Here is a 16,927-nt window from a genome sequence, read left to right as displayed (position 1 = left end):
CAATTGTAAGTCTCGAATCCGGATCACTACAATTATGATATCAACAATCTAGGTGTTGGTGTGGAATTCCAACACTAGATGATTCAAGAACACAAACAAAACACAAACACGTTAAACACAAGAATGGCTTCAAAACACACGTTAATATTAACGTCGGGTGCTTAAGCACCAGCAATACAATACTCGTCTAAGATAACCTTTAGACGGCTAATAACCACGTGAACGAACAACCATCTAAACCCTATACAAGATATCCTATATATATAGGGAACTAACCACTCAAGCCCAATACTAACCAAAAGCCCACTGAGAACCAAATGGATCTCGGTTTACATACACGGTCCAAACAAGACAAACATACCAAGTACAAACCAAATAACTAGGCCCAACAATTATATTGTATTGTATTGTATTGTATTGTATTGTATTGTATTGTATTGTATTGTATTGTATTGTATTGTATTGTATTATATTATATTATATTATATTATACTATATTATATTATATTATATTATACAATAAGCTCTACGAACGTACCTCCGAACGTCTTGCATCGGCGCCAAACACCGGCATCTGAATCTCTGGCGTAAATCAGGTACCTAATAATAATAATAATATAAAAATTAATATTTTAATAATAATTATTATATGTTTAGAATAATAATAATATAATAATAATTAATATTTTAATAGTATTTTAATATTATTATTTAAATAATAATAATAATACTATTTTAATAAATACAATAATAGTATTTTATTTTATTAACAATAATATTTTCATAACAACAATATCTTAATAATAATATCAATATTTTAATAGTAATAATATAATAAAACATCTAACAATAACGGTAACAGGACGAGAAATCTATTTTAAGTTTGGGAGATCCGGCGAACTAGGGTTACCATAAAACAGTTCAGGCTCATATAGGTGGTGTCTATATAGTAGGCATGGTGTAGTATAACGGTCGGTGCCTAGACAAATTTCAAAAGTAAAACCATTCACCAAATCTCTGTCCTAACATGTACTAAATAAAGATAAAACGAAACCTGGTTTAACTTCAACTGACCGTTAGTGCCGTCCGACATCTCCTCGTCCGACTCCGAAAATATATGGTTGTTGGTGTTGGTTGAATGAAGAGGGTGAGTGTGAGGTTAAAAAAAAAGATGGAGAGGGAGGGGAGGCAGCCAGGCTCCAATAATATACAAAACCCAATACACCGCGTATAGACCTATACGCGGCGTATATGGTACGATACGACAACCATATGACTGGCGTACATGCTAGGATGTCAGATCGTACACTATACGCCGCGTATAGACCTATACGCGGCGTATTAAAGGGGTGTGGGGGTGTCCCTAGCAGGACCCTTATTAAAACTGAAAATAGTATATCATACAGCATAAACATATTGAAATAAATAGGAACTCGATTTTTTACATTAAAGAAGCAAGCTAGCACCGATTACTTAGTGGTTTGATGATGAATTCCATGGGAGATGACTCGAGTACCCAGTGGCGAAGCTTAGGCTTCGCCATGGCTTTGGCCAAAGTCACGGACCCAAAAATTTTCGGGTCGGTAATTCGGTTCGTGTCGGTGGTTCGATTCGGGTCGAATCAAACAATATGACATTTATATATCTAATTTTTTTTCATTTATTCAAAGCGATTGTTCTTACAATTAAAAAAACTAGACCTAAAAATCCATAATGATTTACCTAATTAAGAAGATTCAATAGGGTAAGTTAGAGTAAAATTTCACCATACAATATCAATCACAAGCTTAATTGACTAATTTCCTCAAATCCCCAATTCACAATTACAAACCCTAATTTTATAATCCTTGAACTATGTTTAACAACACAAAGGTAGAGTAAATAAACTATTACCTTGCGGTGGATCGGGGACCGTGGACGAGCCACGAGCGGCGGCGGTAAATGAGCGGCGCGCGGACGGTGGTGGGGCAGTGGGCTAGTGGCGAACTCAGAAGGCAGGCAGAAGGGAAGCAGCAGCAGGGCGCTTGTTTTTTAATAATTCCCGTTTGATTTTTTCTTTAAGTTATGTTATTATCAATTTACAACAAGCCCCTCCAAATTTGAGTTTTATTAAAAACTAAGTTTTTTACAATTTTTATAACTTTTGTTTATAAAAACCGTGAGGTTTGATAGGGTATTATATTTTAAAAAAAAAACTTGGTGGTGACCGGTAGCTTTTTGGAAAAAAAATTGGCAGTGACCGCGCTTAATACCAATAAAAATTTTCGGGAAAATCGCGAAACTTACCCTATTAATGAAACAACGGCAGTGACTGGAGCCACCCCGGTCCCTTCTAAGCTGCGCCCCTGCGAGTACCCCATCGATTAGATCTACATAACAAAAAAATGATTTGCGTCGACATGGAAAGAGAATCATTCAGTCATGAGAATGTGTTTCCTCTCTATCATAGAGGTGATAATGTGGAAAGTATATGTGTCCCAAACGGCATGATGTGGTGATAATGTGTTTCCTCTCTATCATAGAGGTGCAGTTTATATCCTATAAAAATGCATGCATAGTTGGATTATAGGAGTAAATAGTACTATAGTAGTAGATTTCTCTAGCATATGTATATATTAGGATAATAACCCGTGTTACACACTGGTGGAAAACATATTAAGAAACAATATAAAATATAAAAAAAACATATTCAATAAACACAAATATTTGATATAATTTTTTTACTAGCAGATATTACAAAAGATGTTAAACTATGTCTATAACATAAAAAGAAAATACTTTATAAATAAATAAATAATTAAGTAAATAAGGAATAATATAACATAAATGAACCATTATACCTGGAAAAAAAGAAAAAAACACATTAGTAACAGATTTTGTAATATTATTTGAAAACTAAGCTTACAAATACATACCAGGTTTAAACTTATATTTTCACCCGTGTAGAGTTTTCGTTCAAAAACCTTTTGAACAAAAATGTCGGGTTTAAAAACCATAGTTTGCATTTGATTCTCCTGTCATGAAATAATAATAATAATAATAATAATAATAATAATAAACATGTGTAGATAATTAATGAAAAGAGTAGTATAGAGAAAGGAAAATTTAAAACAATAAAAAACTTACAGATTGATCCATGAAGACCATCTCCATCAAGAAGTCCTCGTTCGGAGTGTTTGTTATCCTTGACGGTCCATAATCTTAAAACTCTAACCTTAACTGTGGATGGAGATGTTTTGAGAACATCAATTTCATCCAACATTGTAAAGCTTTGAACCTCCATTGTAGTCTGTTTTAAATCAAACGATAAAAGACTTTACTGAAATAATTCGTATAAATATAAAATTTATAATTAACAGTTGAAGAACTTACTTTGTAAAAGCTTCAAAGACAGAAGATTGTTTTAATGTGGAGAATGCATCTATGAGCGGATGTTATATACTACATATGAAGATGTTTATTTTTGATAAACACCGTAAGTACAGAAACCTTTTTAATTAAATAATAAATACAATAAATCGAATTCAATATAATGCAATATACATCCTATAAATAAAACCTTATAAATAAGCCTATAAATGCAGCATATAATTTCTAATAAAAATCAAGGGCTTGATTTTTGAAACTACTAGAAATTAGACATCTAACTATAATAATAAACCAATTTGACCTGTTGACTAATTTAGAAACCGTTTTAATTAACCAATTTTCTTTTCTTTTATTTTTATTGAAATGTTTGCCGGGGATCCATCCCCTTTAAAAAAAAAATTCCTAGTGTGCATTTTGTAAGATTGTTTTAATTGTTTATTTGTAAGATTATTGTTGCAGGATTGTTTTAATTAAAAATAACAATTTTTGTAAGGTTGTGAATTTCTAGTCAATATATAACTAATTGATCAACTATATTAAAAAAGATTTTAGTTTCAAAAATAACAGTTTAATGTTATAAAAAATAATTGTGAATATATGGAAAATAATTATATGGAAATGTGATGATGTGGAGTCCTATGTAAACATCCTAGATTAATGACACGTGGATAGAATTGAGTTGCTTTATTATATTAGTTAGATAGTAGGTATTCTTACGTTTCATTGTCAAGTAGGGGTGACCCTTAATGCTTCCACAACACATAACGCACACGCACCGCCACATCAACTCAACATCTGATTCTAAAGTGTTTTTTTTTAAACACTCATTTTTTTTGTAACACTAAACCTCCATAAATCTCGTTAAAAATATTAACATAATATATACATATCTGTGTATGTATAAAATATCCAATAGAAAGGCTTTTTATCGACAAAGCATGCAAAGGTCTTGCGTGCCATAATTACACATGTAGTAAATTAATCCTGCGGCCTATATTTAAGGCTTTGTACGTTAAACGTCCCTTTGTACAATAATATGCCACACACATACACACGCATATGTCAGAGGAGGGCCTCATAGGTCCGCTCCATGTATGCAAAATCTAGACTTCACATCCGAGCGAGTGTCACAAACCAACCCTACAATTCATCTTGTCCTCCACATCACTCTCTGACTTGATCGAGTGGACTTCCAACGAACTACTACGTTGGAATTGCTCATAGGTCATAACCATTTTGGCACAATTCTTATCTTATATCAATGATGATTACTTAAACATAAAAATTGTATTATTAGATGGAATACAATTTTTTTTCTAACTATAAGTTTATTGATTATAAACATGACAATTATAGTTGATTATAAACATGACAATTAATTAATTTTTTTTGGAAATATTATATAAAAAATATTATAGTTGTTATCTTTTTGCATATGAATTAAGAAAGAAAAACCATTTTGGCCATAAAAGGTGTAAGAAACTAAGAATTATCAAGTATTTGGGTACAATATCAATTTGAGTTTTACAAATATAGATATCAAATAACAATTATTGGTGTTGATGTGATATTTTTTTATTAGTTAAAAGTTGTTTTTTATACCAGTTAAAAATTGTTTTTGGAAGAAAGAAAGAGACGCACCTGTGTAAAGCCATAAGGCCATAATCCACCACTAATTGAGTAATTGTGTTGACTACTCAAGTATGCTAGCATGGTTTATTTGAAGCAATACATGATTGCATTTAAAATTCGTTTTAATAAAATAGCTTGAACCTTGATTAATCATTTAAACTGACAGTAGTAAATTAAAGTTATATATACAAGAGTCGTGTTAATTTTAAAACCAATATTAGACCGTATGTTATACCTCAGAGAGCTGCAAGAAGACCACATGGCCTGCGGCGAACAGCTGGAAGAACATTCCCAGCAAGTCTTTCATCCATAACTCTATAATTACACTAAAAATCATTATATTTTCTTCTCCTGTTTAATTAAATAATACTGTTTTATATCTTTTTTATTACAGTCTTCTTTTTTCTTTACTTACCACCAATTAAACAAATATTAAAAAATAAATTGGGGCAATTAATGTTCCCCAAATTTACAAAATCACTATATTTCTTTTTTCATCCTATAATTTGCACTCACAACCACTAATAGCACCGCCCTATAATTTGCAAAACCCTATCATGCAAGTTTAAGAGAGCCATTGGGAATGTTCGAACAACACATCCCTCTCTCGCTCCCCAAATCGTTTTTCCTACCATCGAGCATTGACCCATTAACAGTAAAAAATACGGCAAATACGATGAAAAATTTGGTTTTTGCTTACAAAAGTCCCTCAACTCTTTTTATACATATTAAAGTCCCTTAACTTTATATTTTTGAACATAATTGTGAATATGATCTATGATAGCCTGATTCAAGTTTCATAAAGTAATAAATAGATATTTATTATATATAATAAAAAAAATTAAAACACATTATGGTTTCAATCTCCTACCTACACAATCATAGGATCACCATGAAACTATGATCTATGATAGCCTGATTCAAGTTTCATAAAGTAATAAATAGATATTTATTATATATAATAAAAAAAATTAAAACACATTATGGTTTCAATCTCCTACCTACACAATCATAGGATCACCATGAAACTATGATCTATGATAGCCTGATTCAAGTTTCATAAAGTAATAAATAGATATTTATTATATATAATAAAAAAAATTAAAACACATTATGGTTTCAATCTCCTACCTACACAATCATAGGATCACCATGAAACTATGATCTATGATAGCCTGATTCAAGTTTCATAAAGTAATAAATAGATATTTATTATATATAATAAAAAAAATTAAAACACATTATGGTTTCAATCTCCTACCTACACAATCATAGGATCACCATGAAACTATGATCTATGATAGCCTGATTCAAGTTTCATAAAGTAATAAATAGATATTTATTATATATAATAAAAAAAATTAAAACACATTATGGTTTCAATCTCCTACCTACACAATCATAGGATCACCATGAAACTATGATCTATGATAGCCTGATTCAAGTTTCATAAAGTAATAAATAGATATTTATTATATATAATAAAAAAAATTAAAACACATTATGGTTTCAATCTCCTACCTACACAATCATAGGATCACCATGAAACTATGATCTATGATAGCCTGATTCAAGTTTCATAAAGTAATAAATAGATATTTATTATATATAATAAAAAAAATTAAAACACATTATGGTTTCAATCTCCTACCTACACAATCACAGGATCACCATGAAACCACTAAAACCTTCTTTTTCCGTCAATCCCCTTACTTTTTCAATCAAAGCAAAGTAAATTACAAAAATACCTAAAATCATGGACGCTAAAGCCCTAATTTGGCACTAATGCTACCTGTAAACAATTACAATAACCCCAAAATGAAATCAAGTCAATTACAATCATCTTTACTGCTTTACAACACCGCTACAAATCCCCCATTCAATTGGGCCTTCAATCACAACACCACCGTGAGAAGATGAAGATTGTCGAGAGAACGCTAGCAATAGTGACAATGAGCTTAAGGATGGGACCGGCACCTGGCATCGGCGTGGCGGAGCACACAGAGTCGATATCTTCGGCCTGAACGGAGAAATGAGGGGAGCAAAGTCAGCCGGAGAGTACGTGCGAGCACACAGAGTCAATATCTTCGGCCTGAACCCGAAACGCATTCGATCCCAGTGTACGTGTGAGGCAATTTGTTTGCTGCGTAGTTCATTTTCTTAGTGAAGTGTAACATGGTACAATTATTAGGGTTAGATCTGCATGTCGAGAGATGGTGTTATGACTATGAAGGTAGGAGTCTAGGAGATGATGAATTGAATTTGTGTTCTAATTTACTTTATGATATATTATAAATATATATGTTTATAATTTTATTTATTATATAAAACAGGCTATCATAGGTTATATTCATAATTATGTTCAAAAATATCAAGTTAAGGGACTTTGCTATGCATAAAAAGAGTTTTTTGTAGCAAAAACCAAAAGTAGGTTAGTTTTTCATGGTATTTCCCCTAAAAAATATTTTAATAAAGTTTACAATTCTCTCCTATAAGTATCACTCTTTTATAATTTTCCCACAACAATCTTCACTATCTAATATATATATTTCTTAGTCCCACAAAATTAGAAGATGGATTTCTCATCACCCGATAAAACCGGTACATTTTATGTTAGTCACAGTAATTTGAAGTGAGTTCAAATGAGAAGTTTGATTTGTTTAGGAGGGAGAACATTTTGGTCTATCACTTTAATCTTAAATACCCACTTAATTTACTCTAAAAAAACTCACTTAGTTTAATTTCAAAAACCCAATTACACCTTCACTCATCTCTTACAACCACCACCAATCCACCGCCCACCACAACCGTCACCCACTGCCACCACCAACCTGGGAAATTCGCCGGAAACGTCGCCTTAATTTTTTGCCAGAAAATTCGTCGGAATTATTTGGACGGAAAAGTCGCCGGGGAACTTTTGCCGGAAAATTTCGCCGGAAGTCGCCGAAAATAGTCTCCGGAAAAAAACACAATGGAAAACATTAGGAAAAACAAATGCAAAAAACACAATCGAAACACAAAATGAAAAACACAATTATGTAAAACACAATTTGTAAAAGAAAACCCACTAATTGTTTTTTATTTTTATATAGCAATATGGTATCGTATAAAAGATAAAAAACATTCGTTATTATGGTGATTTTTTTAAATGTCGTATAAAAAAGTTATGGGTTAAAATGATGGGTGGGGGGTTGACATGTATATTGAATGTAAGGAGAGAAATTCAACAAATGTGTTCTCTTTATTATGCAATTCCCTTTATATAACACTTGATTTCATCATTAACTAATCTCAAACATCCATGTCCAAAATCAATGGGCTAGATTACTTATTATTCTTCCTTCAAAAACCATATTTCCTATTATAACCAAACCCTTATTATTATATACTCTTTTTGAAAATTTATGTTAATATTAATTTAAAAAACTTGGTAAGCACATGCTTTAAAATTTTTGTTTGTATTAAAAATAATTAAAATAATTGAAAAAAAAAATACTTCGAGCCATTGACATATAATCTAAGCTAGTTTCTCGTATTCACGCTGGATTAATTTTATTGACTATTTCTATTTGTTACAATCTAAAATTGTTTTTGCATCTTTTTTGGTTTTTTTTTCTTCCATATTTTGTATATATTTTTTATTTTAAATGTTGCTTAAAATGTCATTTTTCTTAACATGTCATTACAAGTATAGATGGACCTTGTGTCAAATATTAACCATTGATTATACATTCTCAACAATATTGCTAAGTATTTGGATTGATTATTTAAACAACTTATATGCTCATTATGTATTTTAAAAGAAGATAACCATGATATAATTTAATAGAAGATAACCCTTTTGAGTATGGATGAAGAATCATACTCTTATGTTTAGAGACGTTGCAACTCTCCGAGCATGTTTCTCGATAATCTAACACGACATGTTAAAAAATATTTCCTAGACTATCCAGTAAAACTCTCTCAATATAGACAAGTATAGACCGGAAATTTATGAACCCAGTGAATAAAATTTCCGGCTTCGACATTGTCTTAACATACTCGTAAGATTGAGCATATTGATGGATGACCATTCACCAATGAGCATCACGTCATAAACGTGTATAAAATGAAAAGGAGTTGGGACCATTGTTTAACACAACCTTGAATATATTAGTTAGGTGATCTCTTTAGGCTTTAGGGTAAAGTCAGAAAGTTCATAAACTCACGGGATGCATCTCGTAAGAGCTAAGGTGTAGATTATGGCCTTATGGGAATGTGACACATCTTCTAAGAGCTAAGGCATTAATGTAGGTGTCACGAGAATGTTAGATATCATAAGTAGATTTTTTAGCAAATTTTCTAGTATATATAAATATCGATAGAAAAGTAACATAAGTGAGAGATTAATAAGCTAACAATATGTATTATTTAGTTATTTTTATCATATATAAAAATTATTATATGTATTTTATAAATAATATACATTTTTGAAAAACATCAAAGAAATGATATAATCGAACGAACCAAATGCTTATTCTTATCAACGATTACAATTGAAAGTGATTACAAAAGGAATTTAGAATGAACGACTAGCTAGGACGATTGAATCATTAATTGAGTACTTAAGATTTAAGAACCCTAATTCCCAACTGTTAACAAGCAACTAACAAACTCTCTTTAGAACTTGATACAAGTAGTCCCTCAGGTATAACAGCTTTCACTTAATGATATATTAGCCATTGAACTTCTTGTCGACTGCGCTGACTTTCTTCAATCTTGACTTTTACATGACAATTCAAGCTCTAGTGGATTTAAACTCGATTCAATTTGAACCTACAAACGACTCACCTCATTTACATCCCTAGCACATACATTTTACAAATACAATATCTTAAAAGCAAGTTCGGAAACTTCATTATTAACTTCTTAAATGTGTATGACCATATTAGCGTAAAGTTAAAAACAAATATTTTCTGTGACACTATACTATCAAACCCATACTTACAGTGACTGTATCTTTGAATCAAATGTCACAATAAAATATATATTATTAGTTGGAGTCACCTTAAGTTAACCATAGTCGTCATTAGTGACGAACAATATTTTATTAGCAAAACTATTACTATTTTAAAAAAAGTCAAAACTAATTATTTCAGTCATTTAAACACCCATACATTAACTATCATACACCCCTTCACACGCTAACAAAACTATCAATATTCTATTACATTTGGCACGTATAAATATTAGCACACCATCCTTCCCACACTAACCTTAAAACTCCAACCTCATAATTCTTTTGTGTTAATATGATCAAAAAGAGTACGGAGAATAATAACAGGAAGACCAGCAATGGATCATTCCGGTCAATTTTTATGCATGCTGACGGCGTCGACATGATTCTAATGACTCTCGGGGTCTTAGGAGCCATCGGCGATGGGATTTCGATGCCGACGATGCTACTTATCACTAGCACCATCATGAACAATATTGGAGACTCTAATTCTTTCTCCATGGATGTATTCACTAACAAAATCAATGAGGTCTAATATTATAATTAATTTACATATACAAATATTTGTATAATCATATAAATTTACAAGTCAAAGGTTAAGTTGATCACGCAATCTAAATGGCCAAATGGGCTTTAACTTTTAACTTTATGTTTACAGAATGCTGTAAATCTTTGTTACATGGCTATTGGAATTTGGGTGGCATGCTTTCTTGGTAAGTTTTGCTCTCTTTTCATTTTTTTTTTATTAACTTTTTTTTTTTTTGCATTTCCCTAAAATTATTAAACCTTTGCAGAGGGGTATTGTTGGGCAAGAACAGCAGAAAGACAAGCATCAAGATTGAGATCAACTTATTTGAAAGCCGTATTAAGGCAAGAAGTCGCGTATTTTGATTTGAATGTAACGAGCACAGCCGAGATTATTACCAGTGTTTCGAGTGATAGTCTTGTAATTCAAGAAGTCATAAGTGAAAAGGTATGTTAGTTCTTGATCCACAAATCCAAAAAAAGTTGGGTGAAGATTTAACTAACTTTTTTGTTTTTTTGGTATGAAAAAAAAAAAAAAAAAAAAAACAGGTGCCAATGTTTTTGATGAATATGTCGATTTTTGGCGGGGCATATATCGTCGCATTTATATTATTATGGAGGCTAGCAATCGTTGGGCTTCCGTTTATTATTATTTTGGTCATACCTGGTTTGATCTATGGAAGGGTTCTAATGAACTTATCAAGAAAGATTAGGCAGGAGTATAATAAAGCAGGTACGGTGGCTGAACAGGCGATATCTTCTGTCCGAACAGTTTATTCGTTCGTTGGTGAAAGTAAGACGTTATCAGAGTACTCCGCCGCTCTAGAAGGCACTGTGAAATTAGGATTAAAGCAAGGGATGGCTAAAGGGGTGGCAATTGGTAGCAATGGTATCGTTTTCGCTGTGTGGTCTTTCTTGTCTTGGTATGGAAGTAGGTTGGTTATGTACCATGGAGCTAGCGGTGGAACCGTCTTCGCTGTTGGAGCTGCCATCGCCATCGGTGGACTGTAAGTTTTTGTTTTGTTTTTTTTTTTTCTGCATTTTGCATACCACCCAATTTGGGGTCTTTGATTTTGAAAGAGTAGTTTCTTGATCCACCAACTATTTTTTGTTTTAATATTCCATCAATTTGCAGTTCAATTTGTTATCATGTGAAATGAAAACACTGATCATGGTGTATTTGACTTTTATTTCTATAATTGAGTTGATACATATCTTGTTATTAATTGTTATTAATTACATAACACTTGCATATCTTGTTATTTAGTCATTGTTTATAAGAATCTTGATACATCTGATTATGACAGATCATTGGGTTCGGCCTTGTCCAACATGAAGTACTTTTCGGATGCAATGGCAGCCAGTGAACGTATAAGGGAAATCATCATCAGAGTCCCCGAAATCGATTCAGACAACATGGAAGGGGAGATATTACAAGAGGTCGCCGGGAGAGTAGAATTCAAGAACGTTAAGTTTGCATACCCGTCAAGGCCAGAGTCTTTAATATTCAAAGACTTTAACTTAAAGGTTCCAGCGGGAAAGACCGTGGCGTTGGTGGGTGGGAGTGGGTCTGGTAAATCCACTGTAATCGCATTGTTGCAGAGGTTTTATGATCCTCAAGGAGGTGAGATTTATCTAGACGGGGTGCGGATTGATAAGCTTCAACTAAAATGGTTGAGATCGCAAATGGGGTTGGTGAGCCAAGAGCCGGCTTTATTTGCCACCACCATAAAAGAGAATATTCTTTTCGGCCGAGAAGATGCCACCATGGAGGAAGTCATTGAAGCTGCAAAAGCTTCAAATGCTCATAACTTCATATCTCAGTTGCCTCAAGCCTATGACACCCAGGTTAGTTTTTTATGATTTTGCCTAAAGTAAATTTTTTTTTTCAAATTCTGGTTTAAAATCTGATGCATGTATTAGGCTACAACTTACAAAATTGTTAGATAAAGAAGTAACAAAAGCGGTGAACATGTTTCTTTGTGTTTTTTTAATATAAAAAAGATTCGGTTAAAGAAACATAAACGCTAGAAAACGAAACATGTTAAGTTTCCAGGTAGATTCTCCCTCCCTGGTGGAATATGAACACTGCTTTAAACAAAAGAGTCTTGATGAAGATAAGTGCAATAAGTACAACATTAAATTCTATTTTAGCCATTCATGAACATATCTTTGTGATCCTTTTAGGTGAAAGTTCCCTGCTTTAAAGTCAAGTTAATTAAAAAATGATGGGGTGTGGGACAGAATCTCTAGTTCCAAATAATATAATGAATATTGTATCCCTGTCACTTTTTTTAAGAAATTTGATGCATTGACGCGTATATTTCTTTTCACATGTTACACATACTATATTTAATTATTTATACATATGTATGATTAAAAATTAAAATAACATCCACCTCCCCTGCATGAAAACTCCCTTCCACTACCCACATGGCCACATGATGAACATATTACAAACTTTAATGCACCTCGTATATGTACCTTATTGCTTAGGGAAGACTTGGAAACCAAGGCATAACAACATAACAGCTGCCTGCAGTCACACGTATTTAGATATAATTTTATAAGTTGGGGTAAACGAGCCGAGCCGCTCTTGAGTTACTCGAGATCGGATCAACAAATAGTTCGAAACGAGAGTCCTTGTTGAGCCTGGGCCTCAAATTAATTAAGCTTGTTTAGTTATTGAGTCTGAGCTCGAGCTTTGTATGGGAAGTTCGTTTAGGCTTGTCGAGCCTTAACGAGTCTTATACGCATTTAATTTTGTCTCTTCTAGAATATATGTATTAATTTCACACTATACAGCTAAGCTCTGGCCTGTTTAAGGTACTACATGAGCTCTAGCCGAGCTTAGGACCATTTACGTTCTTTTTCAAAATATATAAAGATAATTAAAAACATATATAAATTAACTAATACATAATATAACAAGTCCGACCTTGAAAATATAGTTCAAGAAGCAAGCTCAAGCTTTAAACATACTGCTCGAAACAAGCAAAGCACGAGTTCGACTTCTCGTAAGTCATAACAAGCCAAGCTCAAGCCTAGTCAAGCTCGAGCTTGGCTAATTTGCAGCCCTATTTATAAGTATCAAGTTATGTTAATGTCCTCTATTATAGAAATGTATATTTTTTTAACTAGGTACTTTTTTATTTACTTTGTTGTAAACAGGTTGGTGAAAGAGGAGTTCAAATGTCAGGTGGGCAAAAGCAAAGAATTGCAATTGCTCGTGCAATAATCAAGTCACCTCGTATCCTTCTTTTGGACGAAGCCACAAGTGCACTCGATACAGAATCAGAACGAGTGGTTCAGGAGGCACTTGACCAAGCGGCTGTCGGTCGAACCACTATAGTCATAGCTCACCGTCTGTCAACCATTAGGAATGCAGACGTTATAGTGGTGGTTCAGGATGGTCAAGTGGTCGAGTTTGGCTCCCATGACGACCTCATTCAAGATGAAAACGGCTTCTACACGTCATTGGTCCGCCTCCAAGAAACCAAAGGGGACAATGAACCACATAATCCTAACTACCCACCTGGTCCATTATCAGTCACCTCAACATTTGATGTCCACAACACGAGTAGCCGTCGGCAACAAATAGTTAGCCGGTCAAGCTCTTCAAACTCGGTTAACCACGCTGGAGTCGATAACATTACTTCTAGAGTCAACCAAGAATTTCCAGTTCCTTCCTTCAAGAGGCTTTTAGCATTGAACCTTCCTGAATGGAGGCAAGCATTATTAGGAAGCTTGGGTGCAATATTATTCGGTGCGGTTCAGCCACTTTACGCGTTTGCATTGGGGTCAATGATATCAGTCTATTTCTTACCGGACCATGACGAGATCAAACGTAGAACCATGATTTATGCGCTGTCTTTCGTTGGTTTGGCAATTTTCTCATTGGTAATCAACATTATTCAGCATTACAACTTTGCAGCCATGGGTGAGTACTTAACAAAGAGGGTCCGTGAAAGGATGTTGTCAAAGATACTCACCTTTGAAATTGGTTGGTTCGATCAAGATGAAAATTCAAGTGGAGCCATTTGTTCTAGACTCGCTAAAGATGCCAATGTGGTATGGCTTTTAGGCTAATGTGTTTTAGTTTTTCATTACAAAACGAACCTGTTTTGACCCGTGCTGACACTATATGTTAACAATGATGTTGCAGGTACGATCATTGGTAGGTGATCGGTCCGCACTACTAATTCAAACATTCTCTGCGGTGATAATTGCGTGCACAATGGGATTGGTGATTGCATGGAGATTGGCATTGGTTATGATCGCGGTTCAGCCGATTATAATTGTCTGCTTTTATTGCAAACGAGTTTTGTTAAAGAACATGTCACAAAAAGCCATGAAGTCACAAGAGGAAAGCAGCAAACTCGCAGCAGAAGCAGTCTCAAATCTCCGTACAGTCACAGCCTTCTCATCTCAAACACGAATCCTCAAAATGCTCCAAGAGACCCAAAAGGCGCCAACGCGTGAAAGCATCAAGCAAGCATGGTATGCAGGATTCGGGCTTGGGTTTTCTCAAAGCCTTATGGCTTGCACTTGGGCTCTAGACTTTTGGTATGGTGGGAAGTTGATTAGCGATGGTCATCTCGGGTCAAAAGCGCTATTTCAGACGTTTATGATATTAGTAAGCACAGGGAGGGTGATTGCAGATGCTGGGACCATGACAAATGATCTATCCAAAGGGTCTGATGCAGTGCAGTCTGTGTTTACGGTGTTGGACCGTTACACTTTTATAGAACCCGAGGACCCTGATGGTAAGAAGCCCGATATTATTACTGGCCATGTAGAGATTCGCGATGTAGACTTTGCGTACCCGGCTCGACCTGATGTCATGATTTTTAAAGGGTTCTCCATCAATATTGAAGCTGGGAAATCAACAGCATTGGTCGGACAAAGTGGGTCCGGAAAATCAACCATAATTGGGTTAATTGAGCGGTTCTATGATCCAATCAAAGGCGTTGTCAAAATCGATGGAAGAGATATAAAGTCTTACCATTTAAGAACTTTAAGGAAGTATATCGCGCTTGTGAGCCAAGAGCCCGCATTATTCGCAGGTACAATACGTGAAAACATCACATACGGGGCTTCAGAGGAAGTTAGTGAATCGGAGATGATGGAGGCTGCAAAAGCAGCCAATGCCCATGATTTTATAACGGTTTTGAAAGATGGGTACGACACATGGTGTGGTGACCGAGGGGTGCAGCTATCTGGAGGGCAAAAACAACGTGTCGCAATTGCACGCGCCATACTGAAAAACCCAGTGATTTTGTTACTAGATGAAGCGACCAGTGCACTCGATAGTCAATCAGAAAAGGTTGTACAAGAAGCGCTAGAGCGAATGATGGTTGGGCGGACAAGTGTGGTGGTAGCACACCGGTTGAGTACCATACAAAGTTGTGACACGATTGCGGTTTTAGATAAAGGGAAGGTGGTGGAGAAAGGGAACCATGGTTCGTTGCTAGCGAAAGGACCGACTGGAGCTTACTATTCCTTGGTTAGCCTTCAAAAACCTGCTGCCACTAACCATGCATTTGACTAAAGGTTTGGGTCAATCTAGTTTTTGTGAAACTTGAGGATGGTATATACTAAGAAATGTTTGTTAAGACATCATTTCTTAACACTGGAATGATCCTAATATAGTTGATATATTTGTAACCAGTAAATACTTTGATGTAATCCAATAAAATCTGGATTCATGTTAATGTTCAATTGTTAGCTAGTGTGATAGTTGGCAAGATGATGGTTCAAGTATTGGTGCTAAACATTGATATTATCATATAGGAAAATTCATATGATTACAAATAAAGTGATGGGTAAACGGACAAAAATTACACAGCAACCCCTAAATAAAGTATTGGTGCTAAATTGGGTCAGAGGGCCAGATCCGACACAAAGAAAGTAATTACATATATTTTCAAAACAATCATTAGGTAACTATTTCATTCGAGGGACTCGAGTTTAATATAACCAACAAGATTTTTATATCTAAAGCATCTTAAAGCATCAATTCTTCAAAAAAATTCAATTATGCGTTTCGTAATGTGGTTTTCATGAATCACAAATATTGTAACAATTATATGTTGATTATCCTTAATATTGTGTTACAAATATATGTTGATTTTCGAAAAACAACGTTGTTTCAAAAGTAAACTAGTTCTTATATTGGATTGTGGCACTCTTTAAATAAATAAAACCCAACGGGACATTTTTCATCCTTCAATAGATGGGTGTTGAACATACAAAATCCACCAATCAATTACGATTGCTCATATAATTAGACTAACACAAGGAGTATCATTATTTAACAAGAGAGTCAAACATTATCTAATTAGCCATCATTAGTCACCTCCACATTTGATGTCCACTGCACGAGTAGCCATCGCCAGATCCCAG

General features: G+C 34.1%; 1 protein-coding gene across 1 annotated transcript; it reads left to right on the top strand.

Annotated features, from left to right (window-relative positions):
* Nucleotides 1–10,272: 10,272 nt before the first annotated feature.
* On the top strand, nt 10,273–16,167 carry LOC143630601 (ABC transporter B family member 15-like). The gene is made up of 7 exons (XM_077099574.1): nt 10,273–10,526; nt 10,656–10,710; nt 10,792–10,970; nt 11,072–11,529; nt 11,830–12,370; nt 13,694–14,593; nt 14,688–16,167. Exons 1-7 carry the CDS (start codon nt 10,293–10,295, stop codon nt 16,071–16,073), a joined length of 3,753 nt encoding a protein of 1,250 aa, XP_076955689.1. The 5' UTR covers nt 10,273–10,292; the 3' UTR covers nt 16,074–16,167.
* Nucleotides 16,168–16,927: the final 760 nt, after the last annotated feature.

The sequence above is a fragment of the Bidens hawaiensis genome, unplaced genomic scaffold, assembly GCF_021521415.1.
Source record: "Bidens hawaiensis isolate Kalapana, Puna unplaced genomic scaffold, B.hawaiensis_p1.1 tig00005770_1, whole genome shotgun sequence".
NCBI lineage: Eukaryota > Viridiplantae > Streptophyta > Magnoliopsida > Asterales > Asteraceae > Bidens > Bidens hawaiensis.
Note: the sequence above shows the minus strand (reverse complement) of the source record. Positions and strands in the feature narration are given on the sequence as shown.

Bases quoted from the DNA above. Each gene is read 5' to 3' on its own strand.
- LOC143630601 (XM_077099574.1), top strand. From the start codon at position 10,293: ATGATCAAAAAGAGTACGGAGAATAATAACAGGAAGACCAGCAATGGA. The intron at 10,527-10,655 runs GTCTAATATTAT...TTATGTTTACAG, and splicing joins TCACTAACAAAATCAATGAG to AATGCTGTAAATCTTTGTTA. The intron at 12,371-13,693 runs GTTAGTTTTTTA...TGTTGTAAACAG, and splicing joins CTCAAGCCTATGACACCCAG to GTTGGTGAAAGAGGAGTTCA.